This window comes from Cetorhinus maximus, chromosome 27, assembly GCF_964194155.1.
Source record: "Cetorhinus maximus chromosome 27, sCetMax3.hap1.1, whole genome shotgun sequence".
NCBI lineage: Eukaryota > Metazoa > Chordata > Chondrichthyes > Lamniformes > Cetorhinidae > Cetorhinus > Cetorhinus maximus.
Genome location: NC_135905.1, coordinates 23,338,201 through 23,357,670, shown reverse-complemented (window position 1 = coordinate 23,357,670; position 19,470 = coordinate 23,338,201). Strand labels below are relative to the sequence as shown.

Here is a 19,470-nt window from a genome sequence, read left to right as displayed (position 1 = left end):
TTTCCATTTTCTCAGCTGGACCTGTGTGATTAGTGAGCTGATTCACTTTAACATCTTCATGGATTTCAATCTCACAGGTGCTGCTGGAGGGACATGATCTGTAAATGTTGGACCAACTTCCAAAGAGGTTGATTTATCTCCTGAAATATTTGACTATGAATGCTTGTTTAGTTTTTGTAAGCGATGTGTCCCATTTTCTTGTTCTTCTTGACAACAATAAACCTTATGATTGGGGTTTCCCACAGATCTTTATTTCAGGTGTATCACTGTGTGGGGTCAGCCAGCTGAGGACAGGGTTGGGACAGGGGGTTATTGGAGAACCACATCAGGTCTGTGTCGTGCAATCTCCAACAGCAGTTACATAGCTGTATTGAAGGAGTTATTGAAGTAAGTTTCCTGCTTTAGTTTGAGACCTGTGGCAGAATGAGACCAATCACAGCCAATAATCAATATTCAGGCAAAAGAATGAACATTTCTCCTACTTCATAAAATGAGACAGTGCGGAAAGAGGCCATTCAGCCCATTGTGCTGGCTTTGGTAGAGCTAACCAAATAGTCCCACACCCCTAATCTTGCCCCATAGCCCTGTAAGTGCTTTTCCCTCAAGTATTTATCCCATTTTTTTTGAAAGTTCCTATTGAATCTGCTAAAGGACAATGCATTCCAGGTCACAACAACTTGCTGTGTTAAAAAATATGTTTCCTCATGTCGCCTCTGGATCTTTCACCAATTGCCCTTAAATTTATGTTCCTAGTTATCAACTCTTCTGCCACCAGCACTTACTCTGTCAAAGCCATTCATTATTTTGAACATTTCTAGCAAACTTCCTCTGAACTTCTCTGCGCTATGGGGACAACCCCAGCTTCTCCAGTCTCTCCAAGTAACTGAAGCGCCTTATCCCTGATACCATTCTGCTTATCAGCATCATGTTAGGAACTGCTGGGAAAGGTGAGTAAAGGCTCTTTTGATATTGTAATGTTACAGGTTGGATTCCATTGGGAGGGAAACAGATTTTATCAGGTGAATGGGTCGGAAGATAGTGTTGGTGTGGATAATATTGTGTTTGTTCAGAGTGAAGCTTACCTTTCTGATGCCTTCGTTGGTAGCTGACACACAGTTGTCTGCTCCATTGTTTTTACTGATTGTTCTCCAGAGCTCAGTGTATGTGCTGTCCTGCTCCAAAGGGTTTGTCCCCTTTGCCTGAAAGTACTCATAGACAGCCGAGTCCCTCACTGTGCCGTAGGATAAATCAGACTGCTTCACCAGATCTTGGAAGGAGCTGGGAGTAAAAGAAGGGAGATTGTAAATTTAACATAGTGTAGTCTGAAGACAGACAAATAATCAGGCCTGTTATTATTGGAGCAGATCAATAACTTGTCCAATGCCTGCAGTTTGATACAGAGAGTAGAAGCTGAAGTTTACTGAGTCGGGGGGGGGATGTAATTTATTGAAGAGGTGAGATAATTCAGCTTCTCCCCATCTTTAAGCACAGAAAACTGCACAGGTGCGTTGTATAGCATAAGCCACCAATCCGTTTTATGAAGGCCAAATGTCCAATGACCTTAGTTGAACCCAATTGTTTTGGTGCTTTGTATGTTAACTAGTCCCACCATAAATCTGGATTTCAATAATGTTTAACAAAATGTCACAGAGACTCTGAACCTTAATCAGACACCAATCCAATCCAGCAGAACCTTCCCACCCACACCTGGTCTTGGTTCTTGTACTTAATCGGGTTATTTTTTGCTATCTCACTGGTTGCCATTAGTTGATCAGCATTTTCTTATAATGCAGAAACCATCCCCCCTTTTTAAGTTGAGATTTCCAGTGTGAATCACTGAAGTGGAGTTAGGGAGCAGATACATGGGTGGGAGACCAGTGCACAACACCCACCCTTCCAAAGGTAATGTCCATTCTAGCTCACATCAATGAACATTTATCTGTCAAATAATTCTGCATCTTGGCTTCAGCTAGTAAATTTATGTTGGTATTTCTTTTATTTCTGCACTTGTAGATATTCATTGTGTGTGTGTACTTGTCAAGAAATTATGAAAGGGAAACTTTACGTGTCAGCACCACCCTCTGATCTGACAATTCCTTTGTAGCTAACATCTGAATGAGTATCACTGAACTGAACCAAATGTGGCAGCTTGTGGGTAAAGTAGCTCCTGAATGGTAATGCTGCCACTGAAACACATTCAGTTATTTCCAATATCTGAGATAGAGACACACACATGGCAGCGAGATCATTGTGAAGAATGAACTGCACAAGTTAATAGACAATAGCGCAGGACTGGGATAACAAGTTAATAGAACAAAGGCCTTGAAATATGCTTCTAGGTATTTAGCCACTGAGTGTCCATTTTTCAGGCACTATTAAGGCCCAGACTGTAGGGCAGGTAATGCAATGGCCACTTTGGGAAAGGATAATAAAAGATATCCTTTGCCCATGCAGGCCTGAAACAGGCCCTCGGTCTTTTGCATGTGCAAAGAATGGGCCTATTGCAGCTTGAAGTCCTCACTGGTTTGTCCTGAGGCAGCCAGTGCCTTGCTGGGCTACACTGAGGGAAACGAGGCTGAGGATTGACTGGCATCTCAGAATATTACCTGAATGGAACCTGGAGGAGCACATTAAAGGACCCGGTCAACACTCCCAACCCTCCTCTCCCATCGCCACCTCTCCCGATCCATCCTCTCCCGATCCATCCTCTCCCGATCCATCCTCTCCCGATCCCTCTCCCATCGCCGCCTCTCCCGATCCCTCTCCCATCGCCACCTCTCCCGATCCCTCTCCCATCGCCGCCTCTCCCGATCCCTCTCCCATCGCCACCTCTCCCGATCCCTCTCCTGTTACCATCTCTCCCACCCCTGATTTTCTGACCCTGCCACATGACCGCATGAGTCTCGAGTTTCTGACGAAGAGTTGCTGTACATCTGACCTGTATGGATTGTTCTAGTGGATGGATGTGTGAGTATATATCCATGCTGTTTATGGTTTATTTTAATTCATTTACAGGATGTGGGCATCACTGGATAGGCCAGCAGTTATTGTCCATCCCTAACTCTCCTGGAGAAAGTGTATGTTTGTGTGTGTCACCTTAAGTGTGTGCTTTTGAGTGTAATCGGAAAAGTTACTAAAATCAGACCTGACTGCAAATAAAATATATCATGTCCGCTTAAGATTTCAGAAGCATATTTGTCTGAAGTTCAATCACTGTTACATAACACACGCCAGCCCATGATGTTGGTTGAGACACGCGGATATTGACCCTGTTTGAAAAGGGTTGGGTGATGTTTAATATCCACTTGAACCCCAGTTTAATGTCTCATTTGTGGCTTCTGTTGAAAATGCAGCATTCCTATGGAGCAGGAGCAATGGCATCTAGCTGTTGGGCTGAATGGGCTGTAGATACTTTGTAGTACTCCCTCAGTACCAGCCTGGGTCATGAGTTCTCATCTCAAGTGGGGCTTGAAGCCATGACTTTCTGATTCAGACGCCTAAGTGTTACCCCTGAGTCACGGCCAAGACAGAGTTTGAATGCTGCAATATTCATGTTTCATCAGAGTGATATATAAATATGGATTTGGTACCTGGTTAGTCTGGAACTTTCTATTCACCGGGCTCTTATGTCTCGTGTGACAGAGTAGAAATTACTCTTGTCTCCAGTGGCCAGACTCCGAGTCACCGTGTGTGGTAAGGATGAGAGGAAGCAGTTCAGTCCCCCACTGGCCCACATTTTGATCTGCTTTCAGCCTCAGTACTGGGTCTTACCCACCTTCATAGAGTTGATCTTCAGACAAGTTTTCTTAGTGGAAACATTGAACTTTATTTACAAGATAGCAGCAGCAACTACACGTGTGCATCAAACTCTCTAACTAAAGGAGAACTCATCTGTAGAGGGTCCATGCGCTGCTAACTCATTGGTTTACACAGATCATGCCATCTTAGAACACAGGGTTATTCTTAAAAGTTACAGCCCTACGTTTATACAAACTATAATTACTACATTCCTCCCCCCCCGTAACGGTTCTGTACATTTTGTATTTACAAGGTTATTTATCTCGTGACATTACAGGTTATGAAATTACAAGTTCAGTTTCTCAGGTGGTTTCCTGATCCGCGTGGAACATCCTAGCTCCACGGCTTCCGATTCTTTTATAAGGAAACACATGCTCTGGAACCACATTGACATCAGGTACCTCATTTGGCACAGGCAGTTCAGTGTCGTCCACTCTGACCGAGACATCGGGTATGTCTGTCCTTGGTTGGGCAACTTCAACAGGAACCACAGGTTCAGTAATGGTTACAGGTGGAACATCATTTTGTTGGGGTATCTCCCTCCTTCTGAAATGATCCACATGCTTACGGGTGATCCGGCCTCCACTTCCACCTGGTACCACAATGGTCCAGACACAGAACTCACTTCGGTCCTTCACCGAAATTCTTCACATCTACTGCTTCTCCAGCAGTAAATTGTCGTTCGCGACTATGCAAACCATGAGTCGCTCTTTGGTTCCCTTGACTTTTCTCCACCTTCCCCTCCAAATTGGGAAGTATCAGGCTTAGGCCAGGATTTTCAGCTTGGCGGGCGGGCGTGTGCCTGACACACACGAGCGTGAAATAGCGCGCGATGAAATCGGGTGAGCATCCCAACGTCATATTTTGGTCGGCGGCACGCGGAGGAGTCAGCAGCGCGCCCACCGACAATTAGGCCCATTAATTAATTAATTAATTGAATTTTTCCCTGGCCATCCATCCTTACAGTTGGCCGGTGGGCAAATAGGCCAAGCGGCCTTTGCATTTTCTGTGCAACCTCATCCACGGGCGGGATGAGGTTTCAACCAGTGACTAAAAAAAAATAAAGACTTTTAAAACTCACCTTTAACATGTCCCTGCTCATGAGTCACATATTTTTCAATTCTTTCTTTTTAACGTTAAAAATCTTCATCTTCATCTCCCTGAGGAAGCTCTGTGCCTTTCACTGAGCCCACCCACACACACGCGCACACTTCAGCGCCTCTCCCACCCCCCCACCCCCCATTCAGGCAGCGCTGAGGTCCTGAGTACACATTTCGCGCTGGCTGGTCAATTAACGGCCACGGCCAGCGTGAAATTGTGGCCGGGGCTCCGGTCACAGGCGGTGGTCAGTTTCACAGCCACTCCTGGACCCGCCTGCCGCACCTGCCCGAGGAGGTAAAAACCCTGTCCTTGGTCTCGTCCAAAGATGGCGCCTCAACAGCAACTCTGCATCCCCTCTCTTCGTGTCTTCCTCTTTTTACCACAGGTTTTAGTCTCGGTCTTCTTCTTTACTTCACTGTTAGTCAGGCTTATCTCAGATGCAGTCTCAATTTGTTTTAGTCCCGTAGTTGAGTTACCCATTACTTCACTTTCTACACCCATCTTGGAAAGTTCTACGACTTTTGCTTTCAAAGCCTTTTTAGCTTCATTTAGCTAATTCTTCAGCTCATCTGTCTCCTTCTTGTATCTGTTGGCTTCCTCCTGGAACATTGCTGCGTCTTCTCTGCCGACTGGCTCTTCAGTTTGTTCAGAGTGAGTTTAATTCCTTCCTGTTTCTCTTCATAATTTTCCAGAGGCACAAACTTTGACCTGAGGGATCCTTGTCGTGTGTGAAGATCTTTCAACAGGGTTTTCCTTTCCTTTGAGAAGCTCACTCGCTTCACCTTGAATTCTGTTATTCAACAGAGTCTCCTTGGGTTTCGTCTGCTGTTCTTCCATGTCGTTGTTTAAGACAGCCTTCATTTCTTCAGGTTGCTGAATAGTTACACACTCCTTTTTCATCCAGTTGTGGTCCCTGGACCCTCCAGGCTCTTTCTGAAGTACCTTGCCTTGTTCATTTTCCCACTCAGGAACTCTTCCTGCTTCCTTTTGAAATCTCACTGGCCAATCAAGGTTAACTTCCCTCAAACAATTTCCACCTAGAAGGCTTGGTCCTTCACCTTCCACCGCCATCACTGGTAGCTGTACCGATTGGTGTCTATAATGAACAGTTACTCTGGTGATACCTTTCACTTGGATTTCTTTGTCTGTGTATGTTTTCAACTTGGGCAGATGGCTTGTTCCAAATTTAATTGTTGAGCACCTTTATTTAAATACCTGAAAGTGTGTTCCCCTATTACATTGGTAGAAGCACCTGTGTCTACTTCCATTTTTAAGGGTTTACCATTCACTTTCACTGTAACAAATATTGGCTCTGTCTTCCCAACCTTCATGTTGAATAGTGAATAAATATCACAATTGGTTGTTTATGGCTCTTCTACACTAGAGACTTCATTGGACTTCGTTTGTTGTTTGGAGGCCTGTTTAAATCTCACTTTGCACTGTCTCATTATGTGTCCATTTCTGTGACAAAAATAACATTCTACTTTTTAAAATTGCCAATCGCTAGAAGACTGATTGTTTCCACATCGATGAAAGTTATTTTAAAATTTAGTTGCTAAGCTGTTTCCTCTCATTTTTCGGTTAGCGGGGGCTGTTTCCCACTTTGTGGTGGAGCCCTGGCTTTTCACACCACTTTCAGCTGCCTGTTCCCGCCCGACTAGGAGAACAACGCCATTTTACACCCCTTGAATTGCTTGTGAATCCCTCCATCGCCAGCGCTATTTCTAACGCTCTCTTAAAATCAAGCTTGATTTCAGGCAGCAATCTTCGCTGAATAGTGACTTCCTGCATGCCACATACTAAAAGATCTCGAAGCATGTCATTCAGGGTTTCATTGAAATCACAATATTCTGTTAGTTGCTTTAATTTCGCCACATAAGTAGCAATTGTCTCTGTGGGGCTTTATTCTGTGAATTGAACCTGAACCTCCGCATTGTGACTGAGGGCTTGGGTTGAAAATGTCCCTTAATGAGGTTTACTAATTCACTGAAAGTCTTCGAATCTGGGGTACTGGGGCTGACAAGCTTCAAATTAAACTGTAGGTCTTGCTCCCACAGATATTCAGGAGAATCGCTCTCCTCTTTTCCTCCCCCGTGATTTCGTTTCCTTAAAAGAAGAACACGAGACATTCGATATATTGAGACCAATTTTCTGTGGCTGGCTCAAAGGGATTGATTCTCCCAAAACTGTGACACTTTGGATGAGTATATCTCATTTTATTTTTAACGAACTTAGATACTCACACTTGCTGGGCAAGGTATAGCACTGAATCTGATTTATCCTCATCGCCAGTTTGATATAGAGTTGATCTTCAGACCACTTTTCTTAGTGGAAACATTTAACTTTATTTACAAGATAGCAGCAGCAGCAGCTACACGGGATGCATCAAACTCCATAACTAAAGAAGAACTCTCCTGTAGGGGTTCCCTGCGCTGCTAACACTTTTGGTTGACACAAGTCCTGTGATCTTACAACACACGATTATTCTTAAAGCTACAGTCCTATATTTATCCAAACTATAGTTACTCCACCCACAATGCAGAATGTGCAGCTGTGGATACGGAAGTTCAAAGACACAATCCTTAGACACATAACAGCAAATATCCATAATAAGAACAAAATAACATTTGTTGCTGACTCAAATGAAGATATGAATCTAGAGGATGAGAGAACAGATGACTGGATAATGTTATTCGCAGGTTTCCTTCCCCACACACTGAGGGGAGTGGTCAATTCTATAGTTATTACTGCCTCACTACCCACTTTGTTTCTGAGAAAAATAACCAAAACAGCCTTCTAATGGTAGAATGGGTAACTGTACAAGTTGGGCTTTGTGGAACACTGCAGCCTGGTGAGATAGAGACACAAACCTATCAGGCAGATTGGGAAAATGGAGGGGAAACAGAGAGAGAGGCAGACAGAGAGAGATCGATAGACTAGGCAGACAGAAAGTGAGATGGGGGGAGAGAGAGAGAGAGAGAGAGAGAGACAGAGAGTGGATGAAAAATGAGATGGAGAGAGAGAGGAGGAAGAAGAAGGGATGAAAAGATGCTAAGAGGATGACAAATGTTGCTGCTAGTTGCAAGATAGAAAAATAAAAAGATGTGCGAAGAGAGAGATGGAAACAGAGAGAAAAAGAGAGACAGAAACAGAGAGAGAGAAGGAAAGACGGAAGTTACCCAGCGGAGCCCCACTCCATCTTTTTTATATTACAATCACAGTGTATGTATTTGAATAAAATATCCTTCTTTCCTGTTCTTAGTTTTATTGTAATTTCAATAAATCCTGAAGCTTTTTTTAATTGCTCATTTTGTACCAGGAACTAAAGAATAATTCAGCCAAAACCCATCAGCGAAACAGTTAAGGACACAGTGGGGAATGGTGGATTTTAATCTAATTCCAACAACAACATTGAATCAGCTCATCAATCAACAGATGCTGAAGTATTTCGGTCAGTCAGCTCTCCGATCGCCGTGTTGGCAGCCAATGTGCTGAGCAAGGGGACGGAACTTTCCATTCCGGAGACGGAGTCCAGTGGCGGGCGGGAAAGTTGACGCGATTCCCGCTGGGAGGCGAGGACGGTGAACACGGGCGATCTGCTTTTCAGCTCATTCATTACGCATCAGTGAGGAGCTCAGCAAACCTGGTGGAGGGGGTGGGCCGGAAGCTGCCCCACCCCACTGTTACCTCATGGGGTCAAAGGTCCTGGCGCCCTATTTAAGCATCAGCAGAGCAGCCAATTCATTCAATACAGACCAGGAGCTCCGCAATACTCCTACAGAGTCCTCGCAGCTGCAACACATACTGGAGAATCTGGCAGCTGTGAGACCTATGAGGGCACCTCCGGGGTTCCCTTTTCTTCACTCTAGATCAGACCACAGCCTGCGATACACCCATGGTCAGGTCAGTGCTCACCGTTGCAGAGATCCACGTTCACCAGCCTCTTGACCTTCAAAAGGCCCCTCTGCCTCTTGCTGCTCCGGCCTTTGCTCCCCCTGGCCCTGTGCCAACCGGCAACAGGCCCCCCTTCTCCTCATCTGAATGGGAGTCATTACCAAAGCAGGGTTGCCTCCAGCCTGCAGCATCGACGCCTCAGTGGGTGTGTGAACAAATTGATGTGGTACATTTAGTGAGCATGTCCTTCCCATGTTTCCCTCCATCTCAAAGCCAGCGGGCAATTGGTAAGCCCTTTGCCTGGCCTCTGTCTAGACATGGCATCCCCACCCCACCCCTTCCAGGTAAAGGACACCCTGGAAGATCAGAGATGGATAATCCTCCTGTTCATACATGAATACGTATGGAGACATTGCTCTTTGACCAGGGTGATGAGAGCCACATCCAAGAAGCCTCACGCAGAGACTTTTCCACTTGTCTCCACTACCCTCATAACTCTTATAGAGAGAGACCACTGCCTTGGCACAATAGAAAAACTAACCGCATGAGCTCTTGTCAGCCATGGCCATTCACCCGGGAGGATGGAGGTTTGGAGATGCGAGTTGGCTGCCCTCCACCAGCCGTGCCCCTTGGAGACATCCACCTCCCTCTCTCCCTCCATCCCTGTCTCTAACTGCAGCCGATGGTAAATGGCCCACAATGAACAGTAGCTCCACACCTTGCGGAGATCTCGATGATATGAGACCTGTCAGTCGGGAACAAACCTGCTGCAAAATGGCCTTCACCACAGAGAGCAGAACACAAGTGAGTATCTTTGACATCCAGTGGTCTCATAATTATTAGGGAGCCTTTAGTCAGCCACATGTGCTGACCTTGAACTCCACCCACCTGAAAAGACCCTCCTCCCACCTTGAGGGGTCTCACTGACTGACGTACTGCGTAGTCAAGGTCAGCTTGATGGTGCACATCACCTTTCAAACTCACTCCACCACCTTCCACCCTCCCCCTGTCCCCCACCAACTTCCCCCCATCACCACAGACCCACCCAACATCACCATTCCCCTCCTCTCTGTCAGCCTTGAACCTTCTCCCATTACCTTGGACTCCATCACGATCCACCTCCACACGCCTTTCCTCCCTTCAGAGCCAATACCCGTTACCGTCCTCATAGCCAACCTGATCCTGCCCCCCCCGGTATCCGGGCCCCCTGTCTTGTCCCCCTCTGTGACCCACCCGATGAGACCTTCACCAACCAGACGCTCACCCTGGATCTGATGCCCCATCCCACTCATCCCTCTGACTCTGGCTGTTCCCTCCTGTCACCAGTACCCCTGTATTCTCCCCCCAGGACCCCATTGCCAACACCACTGACCCTACCCTCTCAGAGACTCCCCCACCCCGACTTTCCTGGGGCATTTTCCCCCCTTTCCCCTGACATAGCGCCCCCCCTCCCCTGCGCACTCTCCCTGCCCTTCCCCCGTAAGCCAGCTCCCCCACCCCGTGTCCAGCCTCAGCGTAGTGTTCGCTAATGGCACTCGAGTGAAGTTACGTGAGGTCCCCCAAGAAGGAGAACACAACGCCTACAGACCTCAAAGTCCTGTAGAGATGAAGCTCGCCAGGTGCAGGCCACTTATATATATACAGTCGGGAAACAGACTGTTCTAATTATCCGCTGGCAGGGAACTTAATCTGGAGGGGAATGTAATCCCGGCAAGTTGGCCTTTTAATGAGTATTCATGAGATGCAAATGTGGTTCCTGACACAGATCAGCAGGAAACCCGATTCACCCATAAGCCGCCAAAGTCAGGAGAACAAATTCCAAACGAGTTTCTCACTGGCGGGAAACTGACCTTTCCCATCACGCCAAACTGAGTGTCCCTGCCCGACACGATTCCCGCCAATGGCGGGAGCAGAAAATTCCACTCAGGGAGGTGCTGAGTCAAATGTTCAGTCACAGTCCGGGAATGATCTGGGAATCGCCAGGAAACTTCAAACCATGGTCTGAAACCTGACCTTTACCAGAGGATACCACTGGCAGGGAATGTTTGATCTTCTTTCCCAAAATCCACTGACTGCTTGAAACATTGGGCAGGATTTTCACCTCAGTGCACCAAGCGTGGTAGCGGGGGTGAAAATTTACATTTTAGCCGCCGGCCGCAGTGGGGGTTTTTACACCGTATCATCTGCTTCCCACTTCCTCACTCATTTCTAACATGCAGCCGCACACAGTGTTCTCAATGTCTGCAGCCCAGGACTGCTCCACTGCAGACATGGTCCTGAAAGCCAAGGAGACCCCAGCCCCCCAAATTCAGTGACCCCTCACCAGGACGCATTTTGGATGCAGTTGAGGCCACTGCAACGTCCTCTACTCCTGTCCTGAGGTCAGGAGGTCCAGCAAACTCACCAATCCGGTACGGGAGGTGATGGCAGCAGTGGTCAGTGCCAACGCTGTACAGAAGAGGTCAGGGATGCAGTGCAGAAACAGGGTGAATGATCTCATCCGTGCCACCAGGGTAAGGTAACCATATCATCAATCTCAACTCACACACTCACAAGCCCATCACACACTCACTACCAGCTCCAGGGACATCACCACTCACTCTCTCACACACACCCTCACATCTCCAACTGGCTCATCTCCTCTAGAAATCATGTCCTCATCCCGTCCATGGCTTCCCTCACCACCCACACCTGCCAGGCATCCTTATCAACTACCCTGGCAACAGGACAATGTGACCCCGATGTGTAATTATTCACTCTCAGATTGAAGTTCATGGCTGAATTGAGAGGAATAGCAACGCTGGTGTTCATGTTGGCCCATGATGGAGGGCACTTGCCCTAGACAGTACTCACTGCAACTTGTCACCCTCCTTGTGGGATCTGGGGGCAATGATAGCTTCACATGCACGCCTGCCTCATCTGGCCTGTGGTATGGTCTCTTCCATTGCAGCCTGGTCTTCCTCCAACTCAATGCCCTCATCCCCTCCAAAGTCCTCCTCATTGGAGGAGACGTGCAGCTCCTCCATGTCACCATCTTGCAAGCCCTCCCCCCTTTGCAGCGCCAGGTTGTGCAAGCCAAGATCTTCTGTGAGACCCTCTGGGGAGGGTACTGGAGTGCTCGGCCAGATCTGCCCAGGCATCGGAATCGAATTGTTAAGATCCCTATAGTCTGCTCCACCAATATTCAGCTAGCGGCATGAGCCTCTTGTACCTTCTCCCTGCAGGATTCTGTGGCCCCCACACAGGCTCATCAGCCACGTCCTTTGTGGGGACCCCTTGTCACCGAGGAGCCAGCCCCCGATCCTGTGTGGTTGCTCGAAAATGTCCGGGAGCTGCAATCTGCTCAAGATGTATGAGTCGTGGACACCTCCTGGGTATCTGGCGCAAACCTGCATCATCAGTTTCTCATGGTCATTGACCAGCTGTACATTGAGTGAGTGGAAGCCTTTCCTGTTTATGCGTTGGAGTGCCTGTTGCTGTTACAGCCACTTGAGTGAAGCTGAGGGCACCCTGCACCTGTGGGAATCCAGAAATCTCAGCAAAACCCAATGCTCAGCGTCCTGGGTTCCTTGACCTTTGTCGAAGTTGACGTCATTGTCGGCCTTGTCTCATGAAAATATAATAATTTTCATAATATTATTGTAATGTGTTGTAAAAGTGGGTTAATAGTGAGTTTGGATAGTTTGTGTGTGTGTGTGTGAGATGTAGTTGAACTGGAGGCAGTTGGTCTGGAGGCTTTGAGTCATCAACAAAGAAGCTGGGTTTGAAATGCTAAATATGTAAACATGGCTGACGTTTTAGAATGTGCGGTGTGAGGAAAATTTGCATTTTTAGATAAATTAGGGTCGTTTGAATCTCAAACCGTTGATAGGTAATGATATCGTTGGGTCACAGATGCGGGTGATGCCTATGGTAGCTGAGCAGCCTGTAGAGGTATTTTCTGCAGGAGTGTTGCAGAAGGAGCATCCTGGATTGTTTCCAGACTGTGTGATAACAAGATCACAGGCTCACAGGCTGAAACAGGAAGAACGGGAAGTTAAAAGGCAGGGAGGAGGTGTGGAAATCCAATTAACTGACACTTTTTTTTTGTTAAAATTGTTCAGGAAGAAAGAATGGAGGATCCTGAAGCTGAGGTATTTAAACTCAAAGCAGTTGGTGGAGTTACAGAAAAAGGATAAACAAATAACAGTTATATCAGACAGCTTACTCAGAAACAGAGGGAGAATGTATTCCAGAATGGTATTACCTTAAGGGTAATGTTTAATGAGAAAGTGGTGGCCGTATCAAGTTTCAGCAGATGAAAGCTGTAGGGAAGAACATCAGATTGTTATACCATTTGGATATAGAAATGAGATCCTGAGAAAAGCTCGTGAAATTCCAATGTGGGGGGAGGTGCATTTAGGAAGTAGAAAGACACAGGTGAAAATGCAAAAACTTTTTTATTGGCCTGGATTGCATAGAGATGTAATCAAATTCTGTAGAACTTGTCACACGTGTCAGATGACAGGGAAACCACAAGCAGTGATTAAGCCGGCACCTTTAATTCCAATTCCAGGATTTGAAGAACCTTTTACTAGGGTCATGATTGATTGTGTAGGACCCCTCCCTCAGACTAAGAGTGGAAATCAGTACTGACTGACAATAATAGACGTGCCTACAAGGTTTCCTGAAGTGACATCTTTGAGAAATATTACAACAAAGAGAATTGTGGAAAAGTTGCCTAAATTTGTTACAAGATATGGTTTACTAAAAGAAATACAATCAGATCAGGGTTTAAATTTCATGTCATAGCTGTTTAAGGAAGTAATGATTAATTTGGGGATAAAACAGTTTAAGTCAACAGCTTATCATCCTGAATCACAAGATGGCATCAAACTTTAAAAACTATGATGAGAGCAATAGTCAGGACTATCCAGAGGATTAGGATAGGGGAATTCCATTCTTATTATTTGCTATTAGGGACACTCCCAGTGCATCAACTGGATTTGGTCCTTTTGAATTAGTTTAAGGTCATGAGGTAAGGGGACCACTGACATTGATTCATGAGAAATTTGAGAGTCAAAATTCAGAAACTTTTCTCTTGGATTATGTATCAAACCTCAGAGAAAAATTGGACAGAACACGTGAGTTAGTTGGGGAACATTTACAGATATCACAGCAAATGATGAAAGTGAGGACAGACAGGAAAGCTACAGCTCATAGTTTTGTTGCTGGAGGGAAAAAATATGCTAGTTCTGTTACCAGTACTGGGTGACTTGTTAAAGGCAAGGTTTAGTGGGCCTTACAGGATTGAAAAGAAACTGAGTGAAGTAAATTATTTAATAAATACTCCAGGTTGAAGAAAGAAGCAGAGGGTGTGTCATGTAAATTGCTTAAAAAGTACTTTGACAGGGAAGAGGACCAGAAGAGTTTCTCCCCATTTTAATTTTGTATTGCGCCATCGCTGCAAGTTGGAAGATGCTGGTGCTGAGGTCTCACTACCAGACCAGCTTGGACCCTCCCTGTGGAGAAGGTGGAAATATCCCTCCCATCATCCTGCAGGAGCCCAATGTTCAGGTTTCCTCCCTCCAAGAACCTCTCAATCCTCCCCCTGTATTCCTTGATCCCATCGTGATTGTAGTGAACATCCCTTTATTACCCCCAGAACATGATGAGGTAGAGGTGCCGATGCCTCGTGTGGACTTCATACCTCCCCATCTTGAGGACACTTGCACAGTCTGAGATATACCACCCCAACCCCCCCCAACTTCCGACACCCTTAAATGCCCCCATAATACCTTTTCCCCATCTAAAGGCTGAAGATGCCTCCCCTGATATTGAAGCGCTTCTTCACTCAGTGATCCTCCCATTCTGGTCCAATGCCATTCTGTAACTGGCTCTCTCCCCACCCTGGTGCTGAGGATGCTTCCCCACCCCTGTTCCCCCACCCCCCTGTCATGTGTTTGAGTGCAACCTTTCCCACTCTTACCTCCCCCCCACAACCAGTGGAGACCTTACCCTGCAGCCCCTTCCCTTGCATCATGGCCAATTTCCCCCGGGAAGACCCCAGTGGAGACCTTGCCCTGCAGCACACTAAAAGCCACCCCCGCCACCCCCCCACCTTACCGCTGGTCTGGTAGGTAGAGACTTGCCTCTGATACCCCCCCTGAATGTGATGTGGTGCTACCTGCGAAGCCTGGCGTTGAGTCTGAGTTACCACGAGTGCTGTGCGGTGCGGTAGGCGAATGAACCTCGGAGTCACGAGCAAAGTGCGGGTTGCCAGGTGCACATCGCTTGGGTACCGTTGTGAAACATATCGATCTGATTGGACGCCAACGTGCCCTCTTGATCCGGGGCGAGGGGCATGATTTTGGCGAGCAGCCTTTATAATGAGATGCCAATGTATTGAAATGATGTCCCCAATGTGCCGTGGTGGGAAACGCTGCCCGCCATCGACAGCTGGAGCGGATGCTCCCAGGCTGCTTTTCTGCCGCTGGTAAACCGATTTTTCTGAACTGGTGATATTTTCCACTCCCACTCGCCGCGATCGCTCCCGCGGGTAAGGCCGGAAAATCCCACCCATCACCTTTTTATAACATTGTAAAGTAAATCCAAGCAGACATACCCAGTACCGTACTGAGGGAGTGCTGCACTGTTGGAGATATTTGTCTTTTGGATGAAATGTTAAATTGAAGAAAGGTTCTTGACCTGAAACGTTTAACTCTGTTTCCCTCTCCATAGACGCTGTCAGACTTGCTGTGTTTTTCCAGCATTTTCTGTTCTTATTTCAAGTTTCCAGCATCCACAGTATTTTGCTCTTATCTTAGCATAAACCAGTTATTTCGTCATTTATCTCAATATTGTTTGTGGGAGCTTCCTGTGCGCAAATTGGCAGCTACATTTCTGTCATTCCAGTGACTACAAATCAGAAAGCATTTCATTGGCTGTAAAGTGCATTGGGTCATCCTGAGGTCATGGAAAGTGTGAAGGGTTTGTAAGCTTGTTCCTCGTTTTGAATTCTTCCACCATTTTCTGTAACCTGGCTTCAGGGATTATTGATCAAGATCTTTCTTCAAAACTGCCGACAGGTTAGTTGTGCGCAAGACCTTGTTACTGGATGGGCCGTCAAGCTTCTGAAAGCACATCCTGGATTAGGTGAATGGGGCTGATTGTGAATTCTTCCTGCTTGAGTCTCAGAATGGTCAGCTCACCAGGATACTGGAACCCAAACTCTCACCATCCCTGGTTAAGGCAGGTTTTTGCACATTAGTCAGTGACTGTGCTAATGTCGTTAGTTCTTATATCATAGTGTGGGTCACTCACAGCTTATTTGTATTAGACACAGATTGCGTGTGCAGGCGGTATTCTCTGTGTGGCGTTATGCTGCTTCTATCATTTACTATTCCCAGATGAAAGCAAGAAAATCAATAATAGTGGCAACCTTAACATAATTGCACGGTTTCGGCAATTTGGAGACCAAACAGCAACAGAGTTTTTTTTCCAGAAGTCAAGAATGGGCTTTAGATAAATGGAAGGCCTTTCTTTTGTCAGTATTCAGGTAGTAGGATTGGTTTGTTGACCTGTTCGTTATACTATCAGTAGATTGGGGAGTTTGAGTTAGTGCATGGTCCTTTCACCACTGGGTCCTGTCCTTCAGTCAGCTGAGATGGTGAGATGGCCCTCTGTCAATGTTGGACTGTTTGATGAATTTGCATAGATTTTTGTTCACTTTCAGGGAGCAAGGGCTCCATTGCACACAGTTAGGCTAATGTGATGAAAGTTGTTAATCCCCTAGGGGTGGGGGTCCAAGACTCTGGTCACTGAAGAAGAGTCATATTGGACTCAAAATGTTTCTCTCTCCACAGATGCTCAGATGATGAGTTTTTCTAGCATTTTCTGTTTTTATTTTAACCAGCACACTGTGTCCTGTAGGACTCACCGAGTGGGCTATCATTGTGGTCCGAGTTTGCTCTATGTAAATTGTCTAGGTTGGAATCTAGGAGGAGTAGCAACAAAATAAAACTCAGCCATTACCCAACAGATTCTTTTAGCTGTAAATCAATAGTTTTTTTCTACAACTTGATACAACATGCTATAGAGCAATGTGCTACACCATCATTTCTTAACTTCTGACACTCAGAATAGTCAACAAGGCGCTGGGAATATAGAATACACAGAAATATGGAAGCAGGTCATTTGGCCCAACCAGCCTGTGTTGGTGTTTATCCCGCACACAAGCATTGCTTCTAATCATATGTATCCACCCTGTTTCCAGATTGCCTCTCTTCGTCCTCCTATCCAATCTAATCTTCTATGCAGCCGCAGTTTCTGCCTCGAACCACTAATCCTGGGCAAATACTCGTTTAATAGCAGAGCTAATGTTTTATTTGGGGCACATGTGGGTCACAGGCTGTCTCCAGTCTCTCTCTGACCTGTTTTTACGCTGGGCCATTTCAGGACCTTCTTTGCACTGACACAATCCAACAGTGTTTCACTGGGAGGGAAGAACCGGGGGGCTCCGAAAACCCGAGGCATCCCTGTCAAAAAATTAAAAGCAAACAAAAGCAAAGCATCTCCAGTCCTAACCACATAGTCTGGAGACACCTCTCCCCCCCCCTGGTACTTTACTGGCTGACTTCTCGTTCCCAGAACATTGAAAATCCAATGAGCTGTGGGGCAATGCAGATCAAAATATTTGCAATGCAACAGCTTTTCCAACACAAGTAAACAAAGTCTCTCCTTTTTTGCTGCACTTTTAGAATGTATCTTTTAACCCTTAAAAGGCTATGACTGAACTGGCATTTTTTGGCATTCCTGCTGTCACTTCCTGCAATGTCCTGTAGGGCACAATGCTCAGCTTCATACACCATCACTCCTAGCCAATGGCTACAGGGCTTGAACACAGAAACAATAACTGGGAGAATGGGAGCCAAAAACAGGTTAAACTAACTGGTCACAATTTCACAACATCCCTCGGGGACAACGGGAGAGACTGAGAGAATGAGAGAGAGGTGAAGGGAACACAGGTGGGAGAGTAATAGATAGAGGGACATCACAAGAATGAGAGGCAACAAGAGAGAGATGGAGAAAGAAAGGGCATGATGGGCAGAGAGAGACAAAAAGAGAGACAAAGACCATAATCTTCTGCACAGTCCCAACCACGCTCACTGCTGCAGTGCGTCAGCCAGCAAAACCTTACAGGAGATACCCAATTAGAAGGCAACTTTTCTTAGTGGAAACATTGAACTTTATTTACAAGGCAGCAGCAGAAGCTACGCGTGTACATCAAACTCCACAACTAAAGAAGAACTCTCTCCTGTAGAGGTTCCCCGCACTGCTAACACATTGGTTTACACAGGTCATGTGATCTTGCAACACAGGATTATTCTTAAAGCTACAGTCCTATGTTTCCCAAAACTATAATTACTACACATATGTGGCGAGAATGAGAGGTAGTTGGAGAAAGAAAGAAAGAAAGAGAGAGAGAGACATAGTACATCGGCCTGTGTTGGGGATCGGGGGTGTTTGCCAGGTTGGCCGGGGGTGGGGGGTGGGGTGTGTTTGCACACCCTCTGTATTGAAGGGGGGGGTGGGTGTTTGTCCCACTCGGGTGGGGGTGGGGTGTGTTTGCCAGAATGAGGGGGCGGGTGGATTTGCCCCACTCTGTGAAGTTGAGGTTCTCAATGTTGTGCCGGATCAGCCTGTGATTGGAATATTCTATTTTTTTCATTGTACTTTGTGGTTCAACCTAAAAAATAATTAATTCATAAGAAAGGTTTCTTGGAATGAAATGTGAATTCCTGAGAGGTAAGATGATGAATGTTAACAACCAAGGCCTCTCACACCCTGGATGGCCATTGTCTCCGGCAATATCCCTCAGCTCGTGTGTTTTACATAAACAGGTCAGCTACAAGCACCTGGAGATAATGTTACTCTTTTCAATCTGCAGCGAGATCTGAAGAATGGGCAGATCTCTTCTGCAAATCAATGATGAGTGAATCAAGGTTACACACCAAACCTGTCAGCTTCCTGCTGGGACAGTCACCTTACAAAATAACCCCTTGAATTTATGCTCTCTGGTTACTAACTTACTGACTAACAACAATAGTTTTCATCACCAATGCTCAGAATCTTATGTAGTGCTGCTAGGCCGTTTCATAGCAGTTAAGGCAACACTTTGATTTTAAAAATTCTCATCTTTGTTTTCAAATACTTCCATCATCTCAGCCATGTCTACCTGGCCCTAAAACCTCCAAGATATCTGTGTTCCCCCAATTCTGGCCTTTCATATATCCCTGATTTATATTGCTCCATTAATGGTCGCCAATCCTTCAGCTGCCTGGATCCCATGTTCTCCACTTCTCTCTCCCCCTTTCAGATGCTCCTTGAAACCTACCTCTTTGACCAAGTTTTTGGCTACGTGTTCTTTAGTCTCCTTTTGTGTCTCAGTGTCAAATTTCGTTAGATAAGTACTCCTGTGAAACATCTTTTGGATATTTAACAATGTTAAAGATGTTACATTAATGTAGTTACTCTCAGTAGGCTATTGAACGCTCCAGGGTTAGGCATGAAGTAGCAGGATGGGCCTTGCTAAAAACACTTAACACAGGGCAGGACTGAGCAAGATCCTCATACCTTTACACCCCTGAATGGAACCAGGGCACAAGGATGAGAAGGGAATTAAAGGAGAAAGGAAAA

General features: G+C 46.1%; 1 protein-coding gene across 1 annotated transcript in view; it reads right to left on the bottom strand.

Moving 5' to 3' along the window:
• Positions 1–19,470, bottom strand: part of LOC144668493 (glutamate receptor ionotropic, delta-1-like) — a 69,358-nt gene that overhangs the window by 16,086 nt on the left and 33,802 nt on the right. Inside the window, exon 5 of the mRNA XM_078530523.1 lies at positions 1,083–1,278. Coding sequence (XP_078386649.1) covers positions 1,083–1,278 — 196 coding nt within the window. The remainder of the gene's footprint in view (positions 1–1,082; positions 1,279–19,470) is intronic.